Here is a 19,018-nt window from a genome sequence, read left to right on the forward strand (position 1 = left end):
CTTTGTCAGGGTCAGGGATCCTTGTCAGTTTTATTCACTGATGGATCTTAAATGCCAATAACAATGTCTGTCACTTTTATTAGGCACTTAAATATTTGTTGGATGAAGGAATGAATTAACTGATAAATGAATGAATGAAAGTTATCTTATCTATGGAAATAAAACAGTTCATTTTCAAATTCATGCCAAGTTCTCACATTCACAAATGTATTCATTTAATTAATAATTATTTATGAAGTTCCTACCATATGTAAAGGGATCTCTATTTGTTGCTTGAAAGAAGATTTAAAAAGTAAACAAGGGATTGGCTTCGTTGTTAGAAAGAGAGATAGGGTGGTCTAGCAGGTTGGGTCCCCCGGGCAGCAGATATGGAGGTGGAGATTCAAGTACAGGAGCTTGAGGAAGGATGCCTTTGTGGAAAAGAAGAGAAGGAAGCAGGATAGGGCAAAGGGGAGAAGTCGGGCTGTGATGCAGTGAAATGAAAGCTTCAGCTGACCATACAGGGAGTTCTGAAAATAACCCTGAATAACTGGTTTGTCCCCTATTGGGATGAGAGATCCTGGTCCTTATACCCCCTAAAAGGTAAGTCATTAGAAGGAGGTGCCCTAGAAAGGTGGTGTGATCTTGAAAGAGGCAATTTTCTCAGCTGGGACAGTTTCTGAAGGGGGCAGGTAGCTGAGAGCTTTGTGTGGACAGCACTGCCAGCAGTGGGGTGATATGTTTTTAATTCTTGAGGGATGATCTGAACAGTACATCTGGCGCCCTCAAAACAGGAATGCAATTAGTTACAATGTGGGGTAGAAAGTGACAATGTCATACATTTTCAAAAAAGGTTACAACTAAGCATGATTTATAACATTAAATAATTTGAAACTACTTAAATGTGCCACGAGAAGGGACTGGTTGGATGGCTTATGGAATAGCCAAACAAGAGAAGAATGTGCAGCCATTAAAGATACTCTTAAAAATATCTTAAGATTCATTTCCCAGTGCCTGCCCATGAAAACAAAAATCTTAAGAAAATGAGAAATGCTTATAATGTTCCTAAGAAAAGTTAGAGACAAGATGACATAAATTGTACAAACACACGCCTTTAAAGATTAGAGGGAGATGTGTTACAGCAGAAGAAGAAAACTTTTGATGGCATTAATATTTTTCCTTGTTTTCTGTGCTTCTAAATCTTATGAAATGAACATGTATTTGTTTTATAGTCATATAAATAACTTTTTGAGGAGGGATACAATAAAATCTGATTTTCTTTCCACCTGCAGGTATTTGCATCCAGACGGATTGCCCTCTGACTACACAATCAGCTTTCTCTTCCGGATTCTTTCTGATACTCCTGAGGAACCATTTGCTCTTTGGGAAATTTTAAATAAAAATTCGGACCCATTGGTTGGGGTCATTTTGGATAGTAAGTATATTCATTTACATAACATTTTTCGTTTTCTCTTTGTCGTAAATACATTTCAAAACACTGAATGTGTCATTTTCAGTCTTGAGAAGTTGAATCTTAGAAAAATTACTTACCAATTTTAATTCCTTCTACAATGTTTTTATTTTTCTTTGTTTGAACAGATGGTGGGAAAACCCTGACATATTTCAACTATGACCACAGAGGAGATTTTCAAACTGTTACTTTTGAAGGACCTGAAATTAGGAAAATTTTCTATGGAAGTTTCCATAAGGTTAGTAGTGCCTTCTATAAATATGTTTATAATACTTTATTCTGTTTACTATTGGGTAAAGAAAAATAGGAGTTTGTTTGTGTCAGTGCTCAAACTTTGATGTAAAAATATTCCATAGAGCTTTGGATCTCAAATGCCAGGAGGATAAGAATTACCTGTGGGGTTTAACAGTGCTCAGAGATCCTGATTTGGTAATTCTGGAATGGGACCTTACAAGGTTCCCACTTTGAGAAACAGCACAGTGGAGAGTGCTATATTATTAAGAAGACAAATGTAACTGCATTGCATTTGCTGCGTTGTGTCTGATGTAGAAAAAATTATTGGTCTACCTGGTCGCAGCTGCAGCCACAAATGAACGTACAATAGGCAGTATCATTTTAAAATATAAGTGTAAAATGAATCATCTTTAAATGATTACATTTGTGCAAGTCTACCCTATTACTGCCCTAATAAAAGAGTTATTCTGCAGGAAAATATATAAAATCTGACTTCAGTTCTTCTCATTTTAATAACTTAACACTTGTGATTCCACATTTCAAAAATGTGCCCTGGTGACTGGGGTGGAAATGCTTTCTTCCAACATTTACTGTTTCCTTCGTGCTCAGTTAGTATCCCCATCTTGATCTCTGAAATGTTGAGGTCTATGGCACCAAGACTGTCCAGCATTTGCTAGGTGGTGCTAGAAAAAGCCTTGCCTCTTCACCAGGCCCTTCCCACCATGTTAGAATGGAAAAAAGGGATATTACATAGCTTTCTTCATCCTGGCTTCTGTCTGCTCTCCTCCAAGGTGATGAGAGCGATCTCATTTTCACAATTTTGCTCCTTTTGGAATCTTGAATACCATAATTGCATAACAGAAACGTTATTAATTTATTTTTGGTTTAGTAATACTCTACTACGAGAAGTACAAGGTATTTGAAAAGCACTTTTGAGACACATGCAGATTTATTAGTTTGTGGTTCAAAATGGTCCAGTTAGCAGACCTTTGGACTTACTGTCATTTATTCACCGTGTTCCTTTTTTTTTTAATTGTATTTTTTAAATGCTACAAACAAGTCCTTTCCCTTTCCACATCCTTCTGTCCCTAGCTGCTTTCCATGTCTTCAAATTTGTTATTCCTAGTTTTCTCTTACAGATGATATCATACAATATTTGGGTTTATGTACCTTGCTTATTTGAGCACAGTGTTTTCAAAGTTCTTCCATGCTGCACCATCCCTCATAACTTCGTCCTTTATTATGGCCAAATAATATTCCATCATGTATATTTACCACATCTGTTGATCCATTCCTTTATTGGTGGCTACTTGGGTTGTTTCCCCCTTTTGGTTATTGTAAACAGTGCTATGTAAACATTGTGTACATGTTTCTGTTTGTATCCCTGTTTTCATTCTTTTGGGGTATATACCTAGAAGTGGGATGGCAGGGCCAAATGGTAATCTTATCATTTAACTTTTGGAGAAACTGCAATATCACATCCCCCAATGATTGCACCATTTTATATTCCCCGCAACAAGGTACAACTGCTCCAATTTCTCCCCATATTCTCCAACAATGCTATTTTATCCACTTTTAAAATAATAGCTATCTTTGTGGACATGAAATAGTAGCTTATTATTGTTTTGATTTGCATTTCTCTAATGGCTAATGATGCTGAGCATCTTTTCATGTGCTTATTGGCCATTTGTATATTTTCTTTGGAGAAATGCCTATTCAAGTCCTTTGCCCATTTTTAAATTGGGTTGTCTGTCTTTTTTTGTCATTGGATTGTAAATATTTTTTCTATATTCTGGATATTAATCCTTTATCCAACATATGATTTGAAATGATTTTCTCCAGTTCTGTAAGTTGTTTTTTTTTCACTTTCTTGATAATTTCCTTCAATGCAAAGAAGTTTTTTAATTTTGATGAAATAAAATTTATCTGTTGTTTTGGGTTGGTTTTTGTTTTCATTTTGCTTATGTGTTTGGTGCCATGTCTAAGAATCCATTGCCAGTTCTCAGTTCATGAAAATTTGTCCCTATATTATTTTCTAAGAGTTTTATAGTTTTAGCTCTTTTTTTTTTTAGGACTTTAATCCATTTTGAGTTGATTTTTGTATATGGTATGAGGTGGAGCTCTGACTTCATTCTTCTGCCTGTGTATATCCAGTTTCCCCAGCACCATTTGTTGGAGACACTATCCTTTTTCCACTGCATGTACTTAGCATCCTTATAAAAAATCAGTTGGTCATAGTTATGCCAAGTTCCTCTTGATATGATTCTTTTTTTGGTTCTCAGAGTATATTGCAAAGAAATCAAGAAAAATTATAGGGAAGATGCAAAATATTTGATATTTTATGAGTATTAAAAAAATATTGCCTTCTTACAAGTGGTATAGGTATGAACTTGTCTTTCTCATTCCCAAGAATCCTTTATGAGTTTTAGGTCAATGTTAACCTTCAACTCACCTTACCAGAAGTGTTCAAAGACGGAGGAGGAAAATTCACTAAAAATTCATTTCAAATTTATAAACCTCCCAAGTATTTTTTTGAAGTTATATGAAGAAAACTTTCCTCCACCTGCTTAAGTATTAATAAAACCAAAAGCCAGAAGAAAAGACTTATCATGTAACAAACTACATGAAATGGATCTCTTAATGGAAAATTTCAGTACAAGTTCCGTTTATAGAGATGAAGTTCTCTTTGTTCATAGACTCTTATTATCATTTATTAAATACTTTACCTTAATTTCTCATGGATTTTCAGTAGGCTTTATATTTTACGTTTTGGATATGAAGTGTGGCCTCAAGGTCTATTTCAAAAAGTTAATAATTATAAAAATGGACCAAAGAGGCAAAATGTTTTTGAAAATTTTTCAATATTTCCTTTTGTAAAGGGAAAGTTTTCTTTTAATATGAATAATCATGTCACAAGTTAAGTTCTTAAAGTATGGTTGTTACACGTGAGATTTTCTTAGCGCTCAACATGACAATTTCTGTAATGTTAATAATTAAAAGTATTTCAAGGCTGAAACACACACAAAAGTTAAGTTATACCTTTCTAAATGACCATAAAAGTTTTTAATAGAAAGTGAAGAATGTGGGGGCATTTGCTCCAGGAGTGTTTCTTTTCTTGGCTATTAAAAATAACTCCTTTTGAAGAAAAAGAAATGCTCAAGAGCCCCCACATTTGATTTAAATTATTTTAATCATGATGTAACAAATAAATAAAGCATTAAATAAAAAATCAGTATAAATGCATGCTTTCTGCTCTTATGCAACAATGAAACAAATATAAGGATTGAGCAAAACCAATAAAATTAAAAGCAACATTTGAATGGCACATGACAGTATTCCACTGAAATTCAATCTCTGCTCACAATGTGAATATAGTACTTCCTGCTGTAACTCTCCTATAGTGATTCATATAGTCCAGTACTTTTCTCTTTGAATTACCTTAGACAGCTATTTATAATTTCTCTTGGCAAGTAATGGGAAAACATTATTTAACTATTAATTACACCTCTTTTAGCTCACTAGCCTGACACAAAAATGTAGTACTCATGGGAAAAACCCAGTAATAAACCAACATGCATAAGCATTGAAATTTCATGGTGGAACTTGGTCACTATATGACTACCCAGCATCTGGAAAATACTTATCTTTGATTATCATGTAAATAACACAAATTTTTACAAATTTTCAATAAGAATGTGAAGACTTCTGAAAATATGGCCATGGACATCCAGATTCTAAAGATATTACTTTGAGAAAACAGCATTATGCATTAAGCCAAAGTTCTCTGTTTCATTTAGGCCTGGAACCTCTAGAAAACATTCTCTTTCCCCTCTGATTCTAGATCTTGTTGTCTCACACTGAGCAAGTATTACCAAAGTGTGGTTTGCCAATAATGGGGGCGACCTTAAGATGATTTTTGGTGTTAACTTGATGTGCATTTTAAAAATTTAATTTATTTGGTGTTATCAAACCAAATCAACATACAAACATGAACATTCTTAACATACAAACATTCTGTGTATGGTGTACAATCAATGGCTCACAATGTCATCACATAGTAGTATATTCATCATGTACATTTTTTAGAACATTTGCATCACTCCAGAAAAAGAAATAAAAAGAAAAAAGAAAAACTCACACATACCATACTCCTTACCCTCCATCTCATTAACCACTAGTATTTCCATCTACTCAATAGATTCTAACCTTTGTTCCCCTATTTTTTTTCTATACCCCTTACCAGTCTCTTTCTTTGTTCACTGGTATTTCAATCTACTCAATTTATTTTAACATTTGTTCCCCTATTATTTATTTATTTTTAATCCATATTTTTTACTCATCTGTCAATATTGTAGATAAAAGGAGCATCAGACACAAAGTTTTCACAATCACATAGTCACATTGCAGAAGCTATATCTTTATACATTCATCTTTGAGAAACATGGCTACTGGAACACAGCTCTACAGTTTCAGGTACTTCCCTCTAGCCTCTCTAATACACCTTAAACAGAAAAGGAGACATGTATAAAATGCATAAGAATAACCTCCAGGATAACCTCTTGACTCTGAAATCTCTCAGCCACTGACACTTTATTTTGTCTCATTTCTCTCTTCCCCCTTTTTGTTGAGAAGGTTTTCTCAATCCTTTCATGCTGAGTCACAGCTCATTCTAGGATTTCTGTCCCACGTTGCCAGGGAGGTTTACACCCCTGGGAGTCATGTCCCACATGGAGAGAGGGAGGGCAGTGAGTTTGCTTGCCATGTTGGCTGAGAGAGAGATAGGCCACATCTGAGCAACGAAAGAGGTTCTCTGGAGGGTGACTCTTAGGCCTAATTTTAAGTAAGCTTAGCCTATCCTTTGTGGGATTAAGTTTCATATGAACAAACCCCAAGACTGGAAGCTTGGCCTATTGCTTTGGCTGTCCCCACTGCCTGTGAGAATATCAATAATTCTCCACTTGGGGAAGTTGAATTTTCCCCTTTTCTCACCATTCCCCCTAGGGAACTCTGCAAATACTTCCCTATTCACTGTTCAAATCACTCTGGGATTTATCTGGGCATCACTCTGGACAAACCTACAAAATCTCATGCCCTATGCAAGGTTCCAAGTACTATGGTGTTTGATTAAACTGCCTGTATAAGTTATATTAGGAAATGTACTAGTCAAAATATAAATTTTGTACCATATAAACATTTTTTTGCTTTAGTCTCACACATAAAGTTTTAAAATATGATTCACCATCTATTTTCAACACAATGCAATATTGACATTCCTTTGTTCTTCCTCATACAAAAACATTTTTTAATTTGTACATTTAATCACTATCATTTTACATTCCAGGGATTCCTAGGTCATACCATCTCAGTCTTTATTGTCTATCTTTCCTTCTGACTTCATTTGTGCCCCCTGGCCTCCTCCCTCTATCATTCTCACATTCAGCTTCATTTAGTATACTAACATTATTGTGCTACAATTAGGTAGTATTGTGCTATCTACTTCTGAATTTTTACAATCAGTCCTCTTGTACAATCTGTATCCCTTCAGCTCCAATTACCCCAAATCTACCCTATTTCTATCTCTTGATGGCCTCTGTTCTTAACTGAAGTTCTCTAGTTCATTCATTAATGTTAGTTCATACCAGTGAGACCATGCAGTATTTATCCTTTTGTTTCTGGCTAATTTCACTCAGCATAATGAATGGTCCTCAAGGTCCATCCATGTTGTTACATGTTTCATGACTATATTCAATCTTACATCTGTGTAGTATTCCATCATATATATACACCACAGCTTTTTTAGCCACTCATCTATTGATGGACATTTGGGCTGTTTCCATCTCTTGGCAATTGTAAATAATGCTGCTATAAACATTGATGTGAAAATGTCCATTTGTGTCCTTGCCCTCATGTCCTCTGAGTAGATACCTAGCAATGATATTGCTGGATCCTATGGCAATTCTATACTTAGCTTCCTGAGGAATGGCCAAACTGCGTTCCACAGTGGTTGTACCATTTGACATTCCCACCAACAGTGGATAAGTGTGCCTCTTTCTCCACATCCTTTCCAGCACTTGTCATTTTCTGTTTTATTGATAATGACCATTCTGGTGGGTGTGAGATGATATCTCATTGTGGTTTTGATTTGCACTGCCCTAGTAGCCAGGGAAGTTGAGCATCTTTTTCATGTGCCTTTTAGCCATTTGTATTTCTTCTTCTAAGAAGTGTCTGTTCATGTCTTTTGCCCATTTTGTAATTGGGTTGTCTTTTTGTTGTTGAGTTGAACAATCTCTTTATATATTCTGGATACTAGACCCTTATCTGATATATTGTTTCCAAATATTGTCTCCCATTGTGTAGGCTGCCTTTTTACTTTCTTGACTAAGTTCTTTGATGCACCAAAGTGTTTAATTTTGAGGAGTTCCCATTTATCTATTTCTTCAGTGCTCATGCTTTGGGTGTAAGATCTAGGAATCTGCCTCCTATTATGAGATTTGTAAGATATTTCCCTACATTTTCTTCTAAAAGTTTTATGGTCTCAGATCTATGTTTAGGTCTTTGACCCACTTGAGTTAAATTTTGTATAAGGTGTGAAATATGGATCCTCTTTCATTCTTTTGCATGTGGCTATCCAGTTCCCTAGGCACCATTTATTGAAGAGACTGGTTCTGTCGCAGGTGAATTGGCTTGACTGCCTTATCAAAGATAATTGTCCATAGATGAGAGGGTCTGTATCTGAACACGCTATTCGATTCCATTGGTCAGTATATCTATCTTTATGCCAGTATCATGCTGTTTTGACCACTGTAGCTTTGTAATATGCCTTAAAGTAGTGTGAGACCTCTGATTTCATTTTTTTTCCTCAGGATATTTTTAGCTATTTAGCACACACTACCCTCCCAGATAAATTTGGTTATTGATTTTTCTATTTCTGAAAACTAAGTTTTGGGGATTTTAATTGGTATTGCATTGAATCTATGAATCAATTTAGGTAGAATTGACATCTTAACTATACTTAGTCTTTTAATCCATGAACAAGGTATGCCCTTCCATTTATTTAGTCTTCTGTGATTTCTTTTAGCGATTTCTTGTGGTTTTCTTTGTATAGGTCTTTTGTATCCTTAGTTAAGTTTATTCCTAAATATTTTATTCTTTTAGTTGCAATTATAAATGGATTTTTTTCTTGATTTCTCCCTCAGATTGCTCATTACTAGTGTATAGAAACACTACAGATTTTTGAGTGTTCACCTTGTAACCTGCCACTTTGCTTCACTCATTTATTAGCTCTAGTGGTTTTGCTGTGGATTTTTTGGGGTTTTCAACATATAGTATCATATCATCTGCAAACAGTGGGAGTTTTATTTCTTCCTTTTCAATTTTGATGCCTTCTATTTCTTTTTCTCATCCAATTACTCTGGCTAGAACTTCCAACACAATGTTGAATAATAATGGGACAGTGGACATCCTTGTCTTGTTCCTGATCTTAGTGGGAAAGTTTTCAGTTTTTCCCCATTGAAGATGATGTTAGCTGTGGGTTTTTCATATATTCCCTTTATCATGTTGAGGAATTCCCCTTCTATTCCTATCCTTTGAAGTGTTTTCAACAAGAAACTATGTTGAATTTTGTCAGATGCTTTTTCTGCATCAATAGAGATGATCATGTGATGTTTCTGCTTTGTTTCATTGATATGGTGTATTACATTAATTGATTTTCTTATGTTGAACCATCCTTGCATACCTGGGATGAATCCTACTTGGTCATGGTGTATAATTCCTCCAATGTGCTGCTGAATTCGATTTGCAAGAATTTTGTTGAGGATTTTTTATCTATATTCATTAGAGAGATTGGTCTGTAATTTTCTTCTCTTGTAGTATCTTTGTCTTAGCTTTGTTATGAGGATGATGTTGGCGTCATAGAATGAGTTAGATAGCCTTCCCTCCACTTCAGTTTTTTTGAAGAGTTTGAGCTGGATTGGTACTAATTCTTTCCTGAATGTTTGGTAGAATTCACATATGAAACCATCTGGTCCTGGACTTTTCTTTTTTGGGAGCCTCTGAATGGCTAATTCAGTTTCTTTTCTTGTGATTGGTTTGTTGAGGTCATCTATTTCTACTTGAGTCAGTATTGGTTATTCATGCCTTTCTAGGAAGTTGTCCATTTCATCTACATTGTCTAGTTTATTAGCATAAAGTTGTTCATAGTGTCCTCTCATTACCTCTTTTATTTCTGTGGAGTCAGTGGTTATGTCTTTTTTTCCATTTTTTATTTAATTTATTTGCATCCTCTCTCTTCTTTATGTCAACCTTGCTAAGGGTCCATCAAGCTGATTGATTTTCTCATAGAACCAACTTCTGGTTTTGCTGATTTTCTTGATTTCATGTTCTCAATTTCGTTTATTTCTGCTCAAATCTTCATTATTTCTTGACTTTTTTTTGTTTTGGAGTTAGTTTGCTATTCTTTCTCTAGTTCTTCTAAGTGAACAGTTAATTCCTTGACTTTTGCTCTTTCTTCTTTTTTGATATAGACATTTAGCACAATAAATTTCCCTCTTAGCATTGCCTTTGCTGCATCCAGTAAATTTTGATATGTTGTGTTTTCATTTTCATTTGCCTTGAGATATTTACTGATTTCTCTTGTAATTTCTTCCTTGACCCACTGGTTGTTTAAGAGTGTGTTGTTAAGCCTCCATATATTTGTGAATTTTCTGGCCCTCTACCTATTATTGATTTCCAACTTCATTCCTTTATGATCTGGGACAGTGTTTTGTATGATTTCAGTCTTTTTAAATTTATTGAGACTTGCTTTGTGACCCAGCATATGGTCTATCCTTGAGAATGATCCATGAGCACTTGAGAAAAAGGTATATCCTGCTGTTGTGGGGTGTCATGTTCTGTAAATGCCTGTTAAGTCTAGTTCATTTATTATTTATTCAAATTTTCTTTTTCTTTATTGATCCTCCATCTAGATGTTCTGTCCATTGATGAGAATGGGGAATTGAAGTCTCCAACTATTATGGTAGAAGTGTCTATTTCTCTTTTCAGTGTTTGCCTCATGTATTTTGGAGCACTCTAGCTTGGTGCATAAATATATATGATTGTTATGTCCTCTTGTTGAATTGTTCCTTTTATTAACACACAGTGTTCTTCTTTGTCTCTTTTAATTGTTTTACATTTGAGGTCTAATTTGTTGGATATTAGTATATCTAATCCTACTCTTTTCTGATTGTTGTTTGCATGAAATATCTTTTCCCAACCTTTCACTTTCAATCTATGTTTAACCTTGGGTCTAAAATTAATCTCCTGTAGACAACATATAGATGGGTCCTGTTTTTTAATCCATTCTGCCAGTCTATGTCTTTTGATTGGGGAGTTTAATCCATTAACATTTAGTGTTATTACTGTAAAGGCAGTATTTTCTTCTCTCATTTTGCCTTTTGGATTTTATATATCATATCTAATTTTTCTTCTTTTTACCTTTATGATAGTTTTCATTTCTCACTCTTCTTCACACCTCTCTCTGCTGTCTTTTCCTATCTGTCTCTAGTGCTCCCTTCAATATTTCTTGCAGAGTCAGTCTCTTGGTTACAAATAATCTCAGTGATTTTTTGTCTGAAAATGTTTGAAGTTCCCCCTCATTTCTGGAGAACAGTTTTGCTGGATGTAGGATTCTTGGTTGGCAGTTTTTCTCTTTTAGGATCTTAAATATATCATACCACTGTCTTCTCACCTCCATGGTTTCTTCTGAGAAATCTATGCATAGTCTTGTTGGGCTTACCTTGAATGTAATAGATTGCTTTTCTCTTGCTGCTTTCAAAATTCTCTCTTTCTGTTTGACATCTGATATTCTGATTAGTAAGTGTCTTGGAGTACATCTATTTGGATCTAGTCTGTTTGGGGTATGCTGCACTTCTTGGATCTATAATTTTAAGTCTTTCATAAGAGTTGGGAAATTTTCAGTGATAGCTTCCTTCATTACTTTTTTGCCTCCTTTTCCCTTTTCTTCTCCTTCCTGGACATCCACAACATGTGTATTCCTACACTTATGTTGTCATTCAGTTCCCTGAATCCCTGCTCATATTTTTCCATTCTTTTCCCTATATTTTCTTTTGCTTGTTGGATTTCAGATGTCCTGTCCCCCAGTTCACTAATCCTATCTTCTGCCCCTTGAAATCTAACATTGTAGGTTACAGTTGTTTTTTCATCTCTTCTACTTTGCCTTTCATTCCCATAAGTTCTGTGATTTTTTTTTCAGACTTTCGATTTCTCCTTTTTCTTCATGCCTTGCCTTCTTTCCATCATTCCTGAATTCATTGATTTGATTTTTGATGAGATTTTCCATGTCTGTCTGAACATCCTGAATTAATTGTTTCAACTCCTGTATCTCATTTGAATTGTTGGTTTATTCCTTTGAGTGGGCCATATCTTCAATTTTCCTAGTACGACTCATTATTTTTTGCTGGCATCTAGACATTTAATTTCCTTAATTAGTTTATTCTGGAGATTTTTTTCAGTTTTTTACCTACAATTTTCTTGCTAGATGACTTTGTTATCTATCTGTTCTTTGACATTCAGTTCAACTTATTCTTTGACCTCTACCTTGGGTTTTGTTTAACACATCAGAATTTTTCAGTTCTTGTTTCTTGTTTCTTGCCCTTCCTGTATGGTCCCTTTTTCTCCCCCGTAGGAAGGTCTGTTTAGGTATTATAGACCCCAGTCAGATTTTCCCAGACCAGACTGTCCTCTCAGGAGGAAACAGTCACCTACCTCAGTTTTCCCTGAGGGTAAGACCAGGCAGGTTGACAGACTTTCCTATGAAACCTCTGGACTCTGCGTTTTACCTGCCCAGTACGTGGTGCTTGTCTGCCTGCAGGTCCCCCCAGCATAAAGTGATGCGGAACCTTTAACTTCAGCAGACTCTCCCTTCTAGGGCCATGGTTGAGTCAGAGGAAAGGTTGTAAGCTTTCTTTAATTGCTTCAGTTTTCCAGACCCTGGGGACTGAATTCCTTGAGGGAAAAATTCCACCTGAGCTGAGCCCCATCCTTCTCCTGCGGAAGGCACAGCCTCCAGGGAATTAATTCCTTTTATCTGACCAGCTTCTTTGTCTCTCAGACAAGCTTAATTCTGCCTCTGCCTGGGGCAGCTGGAGCCTGAGAAGCCTTGCAGTTGTATGCAAAGAACAGTCAAGCCATTTAAACACAGCCACAGAACAGAAAAGAAAAAAAGTCCTTTTCAGTGCAGGACCCTGGTTCCTTGGGTTTGTCAATCAAGAGCTTAAGTTGATATGTTGCTCTGTGTATCTCCAGGTCCTAGGTGCCCCTTCCTTTCTTTCAGGGACCAGACTTTTTCAAGTATTTTGTGCTGTCCAATCCTTTTTTTTTTTTTTTAATTTTTCTGTCAGCCCTGCACCCTCTTGATGTGCATTTTTTCCCAATATTTTTTGTTTGTTTTAATGTGCATTAAGAAAAGACATAACTAGCACATCAACCCTCTCATTTCACAGATATCGTTACTTGAGTGTACAACTAGATTTTAAGAAGTGAATCCTTTTAAAGTTGTTTAAATGAAAATCTTAAGTAAATGAAAATAGTGATGGTACTTGAAAATGGGAAATTCATGGAGTTGTAAGAGTGGAGCCCTTCTCTTCTAGCAAAATATATGGCGACAGAATTCCTTCTCTCTTTCATTCTTTATAGTGATGTCACACAATTATTCCAATCTGGCTATTTCCTCCTGCTTCTTACTCCTCAAACATCTTTACTTGTACCCAGCTACACATTGTCGTCAGCAAGACTTTGGCTAAACTGGTTATTGACTGCAAGCAAGTGGACGAGAAGGCAGTCAATGCATCAGCTAACGTCACATCAGATGGTGTAGAAGTTCTGGGAAGAATGGTTCGATCAAGGGGACCAAATGGAAACTCTGCACCGGTAAGTGGATAAATAGGTGAAACTCTACTAACATTACAGAAAAAATCATTTAAAACTATATTTAGCTATTTTTTGAGGGAAACATTTGGTACAGAGATGAAGGGATAGATTATTGGATGGATGGGTGGATGGGTGCATAAATAGATAATGTCCTCTTTAAATGCACTAAAACACGTGGTTCAAAGCTCTTGGCAGTATGCTTCTGCTTTATTATTAGGAGGAAGCTTCAGGAATTGGGCTAGTTTATTTCCTAAACACATTTCTAAATTAAAATAGTAATGTATTAATCACATGATGGTTTGTGACATAAATGGTTTGTAAATGAGCATCAAAAACTGTAAACTAATCTCAATACATAAACCAATAAAATACATGCAAAATATGTGGCTATTATACATTGGAAATTGAAATAAGTCATTCGAGTTAGAGTTGGGTATTTTAATACTAACTTCTTGATTTTTCTGAAGTGAAGCTCACTGTTCAATCATTGGTATAAAGTAACAAATTATTGTAGGATAATATATTTTTCATCATACAAACTGAGCTGTAAGTCTGGGCAACTTCCATTTGGCCAAAGAATCACATTCCTCTTACTCACTACCCAGAGAAAAGAATACTGTACACAGGTTTCTGTTCTAACACCATGCATTCATAGCTAATGAGCAACATTTCCTAATATGAGTCATTCTCTAATTAGAACCAATTAGTCCTCAAGGCATTTTATTCTTGTAAACAATTCCAACTGTTCTAATTTACATTTCCCTTCTACAGAACAGAATCCAGTTAATTATGAATCACTACTGCTTTTATCCACTTTGATAAATCTAGAATTGACCATATGGAACTTTAGAAAGATAGGTGGTTCTCAAATTTTTTAAAGTGAAAAATCCCTTTGTACAAATGAAATCTCATACTACGTCAAATAACTAAATAGATAAATAGATAAGATTAAGACAAACTTATGGTGATTGAATGGGGAAGGGAACATGGGTGGTAGGTACCCCCACTCTTTGTGGCCCCGAAGGCATCTTCAAGGAGCATTAGTCTAATAATTCCTCTGTTCTGGTCTAACCTGTTCACTTCACACTCCAGAAAACAGTCTCAGAGAGGTAAAATGACTTACCTTGGGGCATGTTGCTTTTCAGTGCCATTTCTCTCTGTAGTAGAAATAGAAGTGAAACCTTTGTGTATATAGGGGACACTGATGCTTTCAGACCTTGAGAGAGGTGGGCTATTTACTTTAAGCTTTGGTGTGTGTATATATATATTTATTTATTTATTTAACATTGGCAGGCACCAGGAATTGAACCCGGGTCTCTGGCATGGCAAGCGAGAATTCTGCCTGCTGAGCCACTGTGGCCTGCCCTTTTTTTTTTTTTCTTTCTCTTTTTTTTTTTTTTTGATGTATATTTAAAAGTATTTTGTTTCTTCTTTGGTTTGAAAATCTATGGATTAGATGTTTGAAAAAAGAATATGAAAAGTTGTGGAAAACTCTCTTTTACGATACTAAGAAGCTCTGAAGAATATTACGTGATATTAAGGAGTTGTCTTCCCTTGATATGTAGCATTTTATGGTGATTAAGAAACATCTGCCTAATGGAAGATAATTCTGGGATAGCACACTCAGGAACCTATAAGAATCCAGAATTAGTAAACTAAGGATAATCTTGTATGGATAAATGGATTAATTGATGGATACTTGGATGGATAAATTAATGGACTCTAATTTAGGAAAGAAAAATAATTCTAGGTGTATGAGATTCTGAGCCCCAATCATTTGGTACTGTTATTCTTTTTACCTTAGAAATACTGCATATAAAATGCCTGATACTTAGTAGGCATTCAGTAAATAGCAGTTCTTATTGAAGGAGGTCAATAATAACTTCTCCAATCCCCTTTTGCTCTTTACCTTCTCTACAACCCTAGCACTGTTAAAACTCTTAATTTTTGGCTTCAGATATTATTTTCTTACTCTTTCAGACATTTACATCTCACCTCTCTAGCCAGAGTATAAATTCCTCCCAAATAGAAACCATGTCATAGTCATTATTTGCAGCCACTGCCTTCTGTCCCACACTTCAGTGTCTAATTAATTTCACATGAAACACTTGATAGAAATTAAATAGGATATTGCCCATTTAAATTGCATTCTCTTTTCTTAAAATTTTGTTTTACACGTATTGTATTCCATATATGATATTGACAACATTCTTGTAAAATATCACACCCTCTCCTAATTGCAATTTATACTTCAAAATTATACTTTTATAATTACATTTTAATTGAATAAAATTTTATAATTTTATTCAAAATTACAGAGTGTATGTAAAAATTATACTCTAAATAGCTGACCAATTAAATATCAAATAATTTATTTCCAAAAGCCTAACTGCCTGTATGTTTCATGCCTACCGGCAACAAATCTTCACTTCTGGCCATGAAAGAAAAGCAATTAAACAGAGCACCCTCTGTGGTAAGTTCCAACCAATAGTAGACAAAGGAGAATTTATAGAAGTCAATAATTAAGGAGTTCTTTGTAAAGCTAGCAGGGGAAAAGTGGTGCCTTTTGTCAGAATCTAGAAGTCAACAAAGTATTATTAAATAGACATTCAGTCTGCCCACTTATAGAAGAATTCGATTATGTTGAAATGGATAATAATAGTTTAGACCTCAAGAATGGAATTGGAAACTCAGATGTGCCCTTTGAGTTACTGCTAATTGTTTCAATATAAGGCAAAAGAGAACAGTCTTCCATTTTCAATTTAGAAATCAGATTGCTGACACAGTCTTAATATACACCTGCATGCCAATTCCCCACTCAAGCAGCAAAAGGAGCTCGGTAACGTACAAAGGTAAGATTATTTCAGGAGGAGCAGTTATATAAAAGGGATTAGTACTTTATAGACCAGTAGTCACTGGCAAATTCAGAAATGACTCAAAAAAAATGCCAGATGACAGAAGACGCTAAAGATTCAGACTTTCAATGAAATATATTCTTTTTAAATCAAAGTTGAGTGGAGGATAGATGAATGGCTTTAGGAATATAGACTCTACTTACTGAAATTGCTGGTATTTGAAATAAAAACGACTTGTGCAATGCAAGATTTTATGGTAACAACAGTCTCTAGTGGGACTAAACTAATAAGCAGACATCATTTAGCTGTCTAAACACATAAGGGAAGAAACTTAACAACTGTGCTTCTCTTTTCCGATCTTTTATTCCCCAAAGAAGTTTCTTCTATCTTATTCTGATCCCTAATAAAATTATATTGCTTCCAGTCGGGAATGATTCTAGAACATTTTTTAGTTTCTGGCATAGGATCTTGTTCCTTAGTGTGTTTCTTACATCTTTTCAAATCTAACACTTGTCTAATTATCCCATTGATATTTATTTAGACCTCTGCTGTGCAAAACAAAACAAAATATAAGTTATTCCCTGGAGTTGGTCTATAGTCTCATTGACCCTAATGGAGTTTTATGTAAGAATCAACAGTAGACTGGTTCTGATACTATATAAGTAAGTGCTGTTAAATTACAAGGTAATGATTGTGTTGTTTCACATGAAGTATCTCTTTTAATTCTTAAACTAATAATAGTCACTAATATTTATTGAGTGCTTACCATCAGCAGGCAGGGTGCAGTTTTCTGAGATGATATAATCTGATCCTCTTGGAGGAAAGACATATTAATCTCACTTTACTGAGAGAGAAACTGAGAACAAAGAAGTTAGGGAGGGACTCTCCCCCTCCCCGCTTCAAAGAATGAGGAAAATGAGATAGGAGTCTGATCTGACTTACCGAACGCTACCCACCTTCTATTCCAGTACTTTCTTCTACTGCTTCAGGCTCCGATTACTGTATGAGTTAAAGCAGAGGAGGGAGTCTCCTATGTTCTAGTCACCTTCTGCCCTGAGTCGTCATTGATGGACTCAGAGACTCACTATTATGTGAATTACGGCCTTGAAAGTATATGATGAAATCTTTCCACCCAAAGTCTGTCTATATGTAAATATCCTAATTGCTACCAACAAGTACAACAGCTCTTGATGTTCATTTCCTAATCCTAATGGTGTCTTCATAGTTTTCCTTAAATTCACTAAACTGATGGAGAACATGTGGAATGCCTTAGTTCAATACCTGGCAAGTGGTGTTTACTCAATAAATCTTGATTTTGAGACAGAGTCAATAAAAGTTAAGCACCACGTGACAGGCAGAGCGTGGCCTAATTCCCCTGTCTACTGATACTGACTCTTAAGTCCAATACTCTTTCTACAGTATTCTTGTGCAGTATATGGCTCTCTAAATATTTGTATAAGTTCAGGTATGGCTTGATTTCAAATAAAAAACTTAATTGTGTTATGCTAGAAAAAAATTCAAACAATATAATCTTGTCCTAAGTGGAAATTGGAGCCAAGGAGAAGTTTTAATTCTCATTCACAGACCATAGTGACTCAGCATAGTGACTTGACTCAACTGCCGAGAAATATTTTCATGCTAACATTTGACCTCAAATGACTTGTATTTTGTGCTACACCAAGACAAAAATGTTCAATAATGAAAAAAGTGAGCATTTGTAATTTGCTGAATATTCCCTTTAAAGATATAAAAAGTAAAAGTAGAAGGCTATTTTCTACTTTTCTTTTTTGCACAGATGTCTTTTATAATGTTCAGTTAGTTGCAAAGGAAAAAAGTTGCAAAAATAAAAAGGAGTTCCTTTTTGCATTAGTTGCCTAAAGTGCAATTTATTTTGAGCTACACTGTCTTATAACTTAAGGCACCCAGATAAAAGATCTTTTGACAGTACAAAAAAATTTGTATCATCTCCTACATAATTTGTATAAATATGTGTGTGATTTTGGAGGGGGGGAATAAAAGCTGGAGGCAATTTGGTTTTGTTTTGAATCAGTCCCTGGAAATGAAACTTGGTAAAGAAATTCCTAAATAAAGGCTGAGGAATCCAAATGGAAACAGCAATGAATAAATATGTTGTACTCAGAAAAAAGGCTGCTGACTTCATCTAACTTGAAAAAGAAAAGACAGCCCACGTAGCATTCCTCAAATGATAGCACTGCCTCATTAAGCACTTAGTAGGCATTCAGCCCCTTGAATAGATGAAATAAGCTCATAAGAATTCCAGTAATTCAACAGAGCAGAAGTCTAGCCAATGTCTTGAATGTAGACATTATAGTGTTATAGGTTATTAGTTGGTGAATGTTTAAATGAAAAAGTTTGAGAAAGCCTGGTAGATATTGTGGCCAGTGAAAGGCCTTGCTTTAAGTAAATCTTTCCATTCACAAAAATGTTTTTTACATTGAGGGCTATATTCAGAAATGGAAAATTTCCTAGTGGATGAATAGTTCACATACTTAACTGAATCTGTCTAATGCTGTCATAATGGACCTCATTTACT

At 35.2% G+C, this 19,018-nt stretch overlaps 1 protein-coding gene across 5 annotated transcripts in view; it reads left to right on the plus strand.

The window, feature by feature from the left end:
- Positions 1–19,018, plus strand: part of COL14A1 (collagen type XIV alpha 1 chain) — a 219,066-nt gene that overhangs the window by 137,677 nt on the left and 62,371 nt on the right. For all 5 annotated transcript variants that reach the window (XM_077167556.1, XM_077167558.1, XM_077167557.1 and 2 more), the window contains 3 exons: positions 1,272–1,414; positions 1,579–1,688; positions 13,451–13,609. In XM_077167556.1, the coding sequence (XP_077023671.1) occupies positions 1,272–1,414; positions 1,579–1,688; positions 13,451–13,609 (412 nt within the window). The remainder of the gene's footprint in view (positions 1–1,271; positions 1,415–1,578; positions 1,689–13,450; positions 13,610–19,018) is intronic.

This window comes from Tamandua tetradactyla, chromosome 6 (genome assembly GCF_023851605.1).
Source record: "Tamandua tetradactyla isolate mTamTet1 chromosome 6, mTamTet1.pri, whole genome shotgun sequence".
NCBI classification, from domain to species: Eukaryota; Metazoa; Chordata; class Mammalia; order Pilosa; family Myrmecophagidae; genus Tamandua; species Tamandua tetradactyla.